The 9,937-nt window shown below is 32.8% G+C and overlaps 1 protein-coding gene across 1 annotated transcript; it reads left to right on the top strand.

Annotated features, from left to right (window-relative positions):
- Positions 1–8,186: 8,186 nt before the first annotated feature.
- LOC127838864 (uncharacterized) lies at positions 8,187–9,936 on the top strand. Its single transcript, XM_052366884.1, has 3 exons — positions 8,187–9,046; positions 9,338–9,407; positions 9,641–9,936. The coding sequence occupies exons 1-3, from the start codon at positions 8,300–8,302 to the stop codon at positions 9,865–9,867; spliced, it is 1,044 nt and encodes a 347-aa protein (XP_052222844.1). The 5' UTR covers positions 8,187–8,299; the 3' UTR covers positions 9,868–9,936.
- The last annotated feature ends 1 nt before the right edge of the window (position 9,937 follows it).

Below are 9,937 nucleotides of genomic sequence, written 5' to 3'. Positions count from 1 at the left end.
TGAACGTTATAAGAATTCTGAAGAAATCAATGAACTTTGAAATGGCTATCCTAGCTCTTAATCTGAAATTATGGTTTAATAATAGCAAGTGAGGATTATAGCTTATCTCTTAGTGCAGGTTTCATATACTTACAACTGATCAAGATTGAAGTTGTCGAAGTCATAGAGCATACCTTTCAAAAAAGGACATTAACCGTAATAAGGAAATGATAACTGTCCGCAAAATGTGTGCCAATTTATGATGGGGAAAGGTTACACATGTGCAATGTAGTTTTATAATTATTTTCAAGTTGAAATACTTGTGAATATTCTACACTGGCTCTCGTGAAATCATCAGGAAAATTAACTGGTAGTTGTACCGGTAAAAAAAATGAGCACACATTGTGCTCAATTGAGCTAATAAGATTTTTCAGTGAAATCAAATTTTGGTTTTTCATTAAAATGTATCCCGCTGAAAAGCACATGATAAAAAAATTCTACCAGGAAATCTTTGACTGGTTTGGTTTTTCACACTTGATTTCTGAGAATAGGATGGTTTATTCTAAGACACCTGTATGAAGCAATCATGAACATAATTTACACTGTATAAATTTTCCTTCATTGAATTCTAAAACATGACCACGATTGGACACGAAAGTTTCTTTCTGATACTGAAATATTAATCAGATACAAACTATATACCATATAAATTGCAACCTGAATATGCGATTTTGCCTGACCAAAGTTTATCAAAATTACCCTGCATAAGTGAAGTTCTGCAAAATGAAAATAAACATTACATCCATGTGCCCGAAAATAACAACTATGAATGATGTTAAGATTGTTTATTAGTCCCCAACCGGGGACTATATGGTTTGCGCTCTGCGTCAGTCTGTCACACTTTTCTGGATCCTGCGAGAACTTTAAACGTTCTTAATATGTTTTCACGAAACTTGAGACATGGACAGATAGTTATATGTGGATTATGCACGTCATTTCAGTTTGATCCTACGTCTAGAATTCTGGTTGCTATGGCAACACATTGACTAAATATGCTGAAAATGGTGGATCCTGCGATAACTTTTAAAGTTCTTCATATTTTTTGACGAAACTTGAAACCTGGACAGATGGCAATATGGAGAGGCAGGGGACTTTTATTGCTTGGCAATAGCCTTTCATTATGATTTTCAGATTTAATAAACAGTATTTTAGTCCTCAAATTGTAGTTACCTTTCCTGGGTAAAGGTAGTGAACCAGTACTAAATGCACATTGTATTCCAACAACTGACAACTGTCCAATTTGAGAATGTTACGGGATAATAGATATAGAAATAATTGCAGGACCATGCAATCTCCACACGAGTTTTTAGGACGGGCTGGAAATCGTACCTGCTATCTTTTAACCAGTAGTTACATGCCAACTGCGCATTACAGCTTATCAGAAGGGCTCTCTAGTACAATATTACAAGAAATTTTATACTAAGTAGTTATCGTCAAGGGAACAAAATGAATGCAACATGTACATAAACCGTAACACTTAAAAAATATAGTATATAATAACTATCAAAAAGTTTTCTGTTAATCTATGTAACCTGGTTTATTATACACTAAACATGTTCAATTTATAACATTGTTGGTTTCAATTGCGCAATAAGTTAAATGTGACGAAGGATTCAGTTTAAATAATGTATAATAATTGTACAAATATATATATATAACTTTAATTTGACTATTGTAATTTGACTAAATAATTAAATACAATTTTATTATGGCAGCGAGAAATGGGAAGCTCAAATGTTAAGGGCAACAACTCAACATTTCTATCATGCATGAATACAAAATCAAGTACTACTGGAGTAGTCGTACTTGAATCAGGTTTAATAGATAAAGGACTGTCTCGCTTACAAACTGTTGTTATTTATCATGTGAAAAGCGTTCACAAATAAAATTGAGAATGAATATGTTACAGGACACTATTCACACATGAAATTTATATTATAATGACTGTAATGAAATTAATGTTTCACATTAAATTTTGCTGAAGTCCAGTTTTGAAACATACATTTATATATTTACGAAAATTACATAATACATGTAACAATACATCATACATCACAGCATTGACGTTTACAATGCAACATTTTTGTTATACACATTTTAATTCTCCTCAATTGTTTGTCACTTTTAATGAAGTATTATTGCACCAATATAGTGAAAAGTTCTTTGATAACATTGAACATGTGTGTAAATCAAAACTGGAGTAGGGTTAAAAAAAACAACTATTTTAAACAAAACAAAAAAAGGATGAAATTTGTGACTTTTCATTTTTAAGAATTCCATATGAATGTCTACGAAGTGTTAATAACGGAACAGGCTGTCAACTATGTTTATTTTACACTATGGTTTTAATTGCCATTATATTGAAACTGTTCATGTAAAGCGAAGATTACCAGCTTTTGGTTACAATACACAAACGAGTATGTTCATTTTAATAATTGCAAACATATACATTTGTTTCAGTATTTCAATGAATGAGGCAATAAGGCAATGCAACTTATTTTTCAAGTCTGTTAAAGGAATTACAGTCAAACAACACATTCTCAGCAAACATAATACAAAGGATGCTCTCATAATTGGCACACTAATTTGACTGCAATTATTGCCTTCCATCATCTGAAAAAGGGTGGTAATGAAGAAGTGATCTCAAATTGTCTCAGGGCTTTGCTTGATGAAAGTTGTTTCACTTCAAGACTCCTGATAATACTTCGATTTTTATCAGAATTTTCCCTTAAACCTATGTTCGACAACACTTTTTTGTATTAATAATGCTGATTACTGTTCAAGATGTTTTTTTTCTCAACTGATAAATGTTTAAATATGTTAAAATTTAAGGCCCCATGACTGAATATACTTTAGTTTCAAACTTAGTCTAACTGTATATTTACCAAAAAGAATGCACAACTCGAATTTAAAATATAATGAGAATTTTAATTGGTTAATATTTTAAGTTAAGATTCAGCGTGAAATCTTAAATTTGCATAATAGAACGACCAGCCATAATTTAATGTTTGATGCAACACTTCTTACATACTAAACAGAGCTATCTTTTAAAAACTGTTACCAAAAATTTAAGTAAAGATGCAATTTTTGTATAATTGCTGGACACCGACATCTATAATTGGAAAAGTTTGCTTTTACTATTAATTTCTATTTAATATTTCATGTGCCTTAGATTTTAAGAATATTCTCATCATATATGCCTATTTGATAAAAACTTAAGTAAGGTTCGAGGTACATTTTCATAGTTAAATTTTTTTAACAGGGCCCAGCACACTTAATATGTGCTAATAACCGTGAAATCTCCACAGCTTTCTTGAGCACTCTCTGTACATCAAACGTAGAGTAGGGGAAGTTCTCAAAATGTACGTTCACACCAACTTCAGGGCAACACAAATGGGAATTTGACAGTATATATTTTTTATCTTTATTATCTTAAAAGAAGTTTTCGGATGAAATCAATATATCTTTTAATTAGGGATGCAAAGGTTAACCTACCGGAACAACCAGTTAACCGGTTTCATTTTCGAGAAAAGGTTAACCTGAAAAAGCATGATGATGCTTTTTTTCATGGAATAATTCGTACGATTTTAAGTTTTTCGTGCAACATGCTGACAACTTGCGCTGACGACTAGTTATAACAACATGCCGCACGCAATAAATCAGTACCTTTGTGGTAACAACAGTGTGTATGTTTTGATAAATGGTGCTATATTTTTTTTTACTGGAAAAAATTTAACTACATGTAGCGAGGAGTGGGGACAATAAGCGAAGACGTGATTAACATGTTTATCTCACTCGCGATAAAATCAGTTAAAACATTGAACGACTTATTTTGATATTTAGTTAAGAAATATCAAACACTGATTGCACTCGAAAAGAAAATGTTTATAAATAACAATGTTAACAAGAAAAGCATTCGTAGTTAAAAATTTGTCGAGTTGTCGTCGTATTTGTTTTATCAGAAATTAATAGTATTATCAGATATTTATGCCACCACCGACGCAACCACTACCGTCTTAAGCAAGTTTTATCTAAAAAAGCAAGTTTTAAAAATCATTAAATTAATAAATACCAATTTAACAATTATAATTATTTTTAGAAAATAACATCATTAAATTTAGTATTGATGCAATTGCTTAAAAGTTGCGCCGTACGGTACGTTAACAAGAATACGCGGGAATTGTCAACCTGATGGCGACCGGTTCGAAAATAAACGTTTCCCAATAATTGCGCATGTGGCCCAGAATCTTTTGTCTGTACCATCGACACCTGTGCCATCGGAGCGAGTGTTCTCGAAAACTTGTTACCAAGGTTCGCAACCGCATCAGCCACTAAGCTAGTGGAAAAAGTCATTTTCTTGACCAAATGGACACTGTTTTTTTGTGCATGTTCTGCATTTACATGTATGTTTGCTGATTTTTTTAACTGTGAGATAGTATTGCACTAGTTTAACAAATATCTTAAAATATTTTTATATTAAGGTAATTTTAAATTAAGAAATTAAAACAAAATGAACATAGAAACACAACATTATTGCGAGCGATACGACCCGGACGTAATATAAGCCGCCCAACGAAAGATTAATAAATGGCACGTGAACATTAACATTATGTAGTTCTTATGACTTTTAACGTGTATGCTTTAACGCAGGAAAAGTAAATTCAAAATAAAGCATACATGTACAAAAATATTTAAATAAATGTTATTATATTTTTGTATTAAGAAACTGATATGTTATCAACGCAAGCGATTACTTTCGTTTCTATAGGGTACATGTACGAGCGGTATGACATGTTTAACGTAAACCTAAACAAATTTTCTACTACAGGTTTTTCGGTTAATCGGTTAATGTTTTTTGTAACCTCTTGCATCCCTACTTTTAATAGAAGAATACCACCAATCTTACAACAGGCATTACTTGAGAATAATCCGTTAATCGTCATTTACATATTTTAGTTTAACCCAAGAAGACTTGAGCTAATCAAAATGAAAAGAAACAACATGAGTTGATTTACAATTTTCAGTAACAACGATTGAAAGTTTTAGAATTTTACATAGCCATACACAAATTATTTTAAATTATAATAGATTACTAATTTTCCCCATGTTTGACTTCCTGTTTTAATCTGCTAATCAACAATTTAACAACCTATCATTGTTTGGGTGTCACATTAAACACAATCAGAAAAAAAAGAAATTTCCGCATGTTCACACCTGTACAAGTTTCATTTTGCTTGGAAAATCTCCTCTTAAGTCATCTTTCAATATTCTGTAATACATTATAGAATAAATATGTTTAAACAAACAAGTTAAATAAATCTGGCCTCTAGAATGGTAACAAGGTTTTTCTAAGATTTGAACTGGTGAACTAGTTTTTTTGGATGGACATTACTGCGATTTGAACATGGACTTGAATTTGTCAAAATTGTTCATTGGCGACCTAAAGAGGACCAGTAGAATCAAAATTTGCAGTTGAAATGACATAAGATAAACGGTAGGTGTCAGTTGTAACCATGAAATGGTAGCATACAAAAGTCATGCGATTTGTCCGTTCTCACCCATTTCATCGCAAGGAACTTACAATTGTTTGCAGCATAGTTAAAGCTCACTGAGACTGAGTCAACGGATTGCGCTAACATTATTCTCCCTGTTGCTGAAAAAGTACAGCCCCTCACCAAGTGACAGAAGCATCCGTATACAGTATTAAGGGTTTATAGTAGTCAGAAAAAGCAAGAATATAGGGAGAGTTCAAATTTGACTTCACTGTATTAAAAGCGCCTTGTTTTTATTGATCCCAAATCCACGAAACAGGAAATTTCTCGCCCTTTTTGATAGACCATGGTCTTTAATAAAAGATTTTATAAGTTTTGCAATTTTAGGTCAATCTTTGACCAAATGCCGATAAAATCCTGCAGTACCAAGAAATGAGCGCACCGAGTAACATTAGCGGAATCGGCCATATAGAAATTGAAGAAGTGTTCTGAGGTCTGTGGCAATACATTGTTTTGTAATTACATGTATTTGCATCAGATATGTTACAGTTACTGACTTTTTGAAATACTGGCACTTCGAACTATTTAAATTGACACCATGAGTTTCGAGTTTCTGATACAAAGTAGTTAGCCGCTCCATATGTTTGTTTTCAATGGCATCTGAACACACCAAGATGTCATCTTTAAAAATAAGGCATTCATATTAGAGAAGATAGCTCAAACTGTTGTATATACAACGTTGGAATGATGCAATTGCATTTCAAGACCAAATTACATAGGGTTGCAATTTGTAAAAACCTAGGTTACCCTATGAAAACGCAGTTTTTACCTTAACCTCTTTCACCAGCTCGACTTGCTAATAATCAGATCATTGGAAAGTCTTTGGAAAGTAATTGGAACCTCAAATTAGGCGAAACGTGGAGGCGTGTATGCACCTTTTTTGGGCCTAGAATTAGGCATATGAAAATCAAAACAAAAGCTAAGAGAGTTGTCTTCATTTCGGGCCTATGTACTGTTGGATTGGTAAAGGGAATTACTCTCAAGGATATAGCACACCACTTCAGCAACTCATTTACAGGTTGGCGCACCTCCACGAACATTGCTGGGGGGGATCCGACGGTTCTGCTGCTTGATGGGGTTAGTGTAACGAAGGGTTATGTGGTGCTTGACTAGGTTGCAATTGTCAGTATCTGCTGGACTTGAATACAATACCTGTTTCCAGTTACCAGAACACGTCACGCTCTAAGTGACCGCTAAGGTACATATCAGAACTATCAATCGTGATGTTGTACTCATCTTAAGATTTTAGAATATGTAAGGATTGATTAAATTAAAGATACAACACACATGGAAGTTTTTGGATTTATGAACACCTACTTGACCGTCCTGTTGCAAAATCTCACAGGAATGTTGGCATTATGCCCATGCTGTGGGACGTTAGCCACTTTAGTCTGACAACAAAAAGCGCTTGTAATTTTCTGCAGCCACTTTCTGTATATTGTTGCTCAGCCTTCTAACGATTCCAATAAAATAGAAAGAAGTATAACGTGTCACCTCAACAATGTGCTCGTTTGTAGAGAAGACAGTTGCTGGACTACCTATAAGTGTGTTGAACGCAATCTGCTACACATAAAGCAAAGCCACCGACTATGAAACAGAGATTGAAATGTTGAGGAATGAAGATCACAGTCTGAATAAAACAAAACAAAAACTCTTCATTAGTGATAAAAATTTGCAACATCACTATTCAAATCAATATTCAATATTCTAGATACGGTCTTTTTGGTAGAGACTGGTAAAATGAAAGAGAAACAATTTAGACCAAAGAACACGTGTCAAGGGCAATACAAGGAGTAGAATGAAAAAAGTCGGTCATTCTAAGTCACTAATCAAACGATCTGAAAATGAAAGAAATTTTTATCTGAAAAGAAAAAAAGCATTAGATTGACACTGAAAAACACCGACCTTTGTTTTGCCCCTTGCAGAAGGTGGTTTCTCTTTTGGGTTAGTCTCTGCTTCGGTAAACACATCGTTTCAAGTATTTAATATAATTGTGTAAATGTGTATATGCGCGGAAACTTGTTTGTTTGTTTCAGAAACATGAGAGCCAATATTATACATCGGATAATTATTGTATGAACTTTTCTAAGCCATCACTATCCGTTCTCATAGTACGTATACTATGCACTAATTTATTTAAATCATTTAATAATTGTAGTGTACTATGTTACAATATTGATTACTTGCTGCAAAGCACTGAATTTTCAACAGTTAGCAGTGTATAACGAATCGTTTTAATTTATCACCGTATTTTCTAATATTTAGTTAAGGGCTTAATATTTACTGAATAAGGCGTAATCAATGTATATAAATAGCTGAAACCAAAATAAATCGTCACTATAACTCTGAGTTAAATGTGTTTGAAATATTGTTGATATATTGCTGCGAAACTTTGTGCAGATTTTTATAGTACGTTGTGTCAGATACTATATTTTTACCACGTAAACACATCGTTTATTATCGTTACCAATACGCCAGGTCGACAGAAAAGTTTAAATTGTGAATGTTCTATTTTAATGATATCAATTTGTTGATAAAACATCGTTCGTCTTTAACAAGTGCTCGCATATTTTATCTATAGTTGAATGAGTTATCTACAATCGTTGTGTAAGGACTTTATTGACTGTATGATATCTGATACACTAACGCAATAGCGAATTTCAGTTCACACAATTTTTCTCATCGAAAGAGCTTATAATTCATGTATAATGTCGAATTTACAAACTGAAAAATCAGCTTATACAGGATTAGAATCACCGGTCGATGTTAATGTTGATATTCACAAGCAAAAGTGTAAAGATCACACTGATGAAAACCAGTCGTTTTATTGCGAGAAACATTATGTATGTATTTGTGGTCGTTGTGTTTTTTCAAATCACTTTTCTTGTTTGGAGACGGTGGTTGATTTAAACAATGTCCAGCACGACGAAGAACACGCGAATAAGAGTGTTTCTACATTGCAAGTATTGGACCAAGAAATGGACCACATTATGGCCGAAATAGACGAAAACAGACAAATAAATGATACATGTAGATCAAACTATGCAAAAGACATACATGAATTTCACGAAGCATTAGTCCAGCAACTGAAAATGTTGATGATAAAAGCAGAAAAAGAAAGTGATAACTTACACAAACAAAATACAGACGTACTTGATGAAACGGCACTTAAATGTAATGAACATAAACAAGTTTTACGGCAGCAAATACAATATTTAGATGAGTTAGAACATAAAAAGCATTATAAGCATTTATTCGTTGCACTTCAGGGAATGGAGAAAAATATTAATTCATTTAAAGATAAAAACGTTAGATTTAGACATGAAAATCATATTTATCAATATGAATTTGTTCGCAACTTCAAGATTGATAAACTAATCAAGGAAGATCAACATATTGGAAAACTTAAAATTGAATGCGATGGGAGTGAAGAGGTAATTGAAATCACCGAGGAGGTACGAAGATTTTAGCAAACTTATTTGAATTTGCTTTGATTAATTTTTTTTACTAACACGGTGTTTTGTTTCTAGATTTTCAACCACAAAAATTTGTTATAGTTGATGGGGTGACATAATTTCTTATACATATGTTATTCAATGCACGCATTCTGAAATGAATATTAATTCTATTATAAAAACACAACTATGTATGCATAGTAAAAATGACGAGTATAATTAGGGTTGGATTTAAATTAAATAACTAAATTATAATAATTTCATTGCATACGACAAACAATCACACGTCAGAAGGTGGCGGGCGTTGCTGATAAAGGAATGCGAGATGAGAAAAATGAAGAGAAAATACCAGATGAAAAAGGTAAGAGAAATGAATATTTTCTCATATAACGCAGTCTACAATGTTAAATTGAATAATTCTTTAGGGGTTTATTTTTCAACAAAAGGTGTGCAGTTTTGTTCCAACGCAGTTAGTCGTTTGAACTGTTATAAAAAGATTGTTTGACAATGCATTTTGCTTCTACAGAAACATTTTAGTAATATTAATCTGAGTTACACGGTAAGGCGATGCATAGATAACCGTTTATGTTCCAGAAAATGCAAAGAGTTATCCTTTAGAACATGAAAACTTTGAAGGGTTACAGCGCGATTATGGTGAAAAATTGGAGCGTATTAAAGAGTTAGAAGAATCTATTCGAAAACGAGAAGAGGTGCACAGACACAAAGAGATTCAGTTTGATGAGCAGCTGAAAGAAAAAGATATGACAATTTCCAAACTAAAAAAAGCATTAATGTTGAAGAAGAGAAATGCCACAGTTTGAAACGGGAATATGAACAGAAAATTAAAAAACTAAAAGAATTTGCTGAACGGAAGATTACACAACAACATGA

This window comes from Dreissena polymorpha, chromosome 7 (genome assembly GCF_020536995.1).
Source record: "Dreissena polymorpha isolate Duluth1 chromosome 7, UMN_Dpol_1.0, whole genome shotgun sequence".
Classification (NCBI taxonomy): Eukaryota; Metazoa; Mollusca; class Bivalvia; order Myida; family Dreissenidae; genus Dreissena; species Dreissena polymorpha.
Note: the sequence above shows the minus strand (reverse complement) of the source record. Positions and strands in the feature narration are given on the sequence as shown.

Excerpts from the sequence above, each read along its gene's own strand:
- LOC127838864 (XM_052366884.1), top strand. The coding sequence starts at position 8,300 with ATGTCGAATTTACAAACTGAAAAATCAGCTTATACAGGATTAGAATCA. Across the intron at positions 9,047-9,337 it reads TAATTGAAATCACCGAGGAG|AAGGTGGCGGGCGTTGCTGA; the intron begins GTACGAAGATTT and ends ATCACACGTCAG. Across the intron at positions 9,408-9,640 it reads GAAAATACCAGATGAAAAAG|AAAATGCAAAGAGTTATCCT; the intron begins GTAAGAGAAATG and ends TTTATGTTCCAG.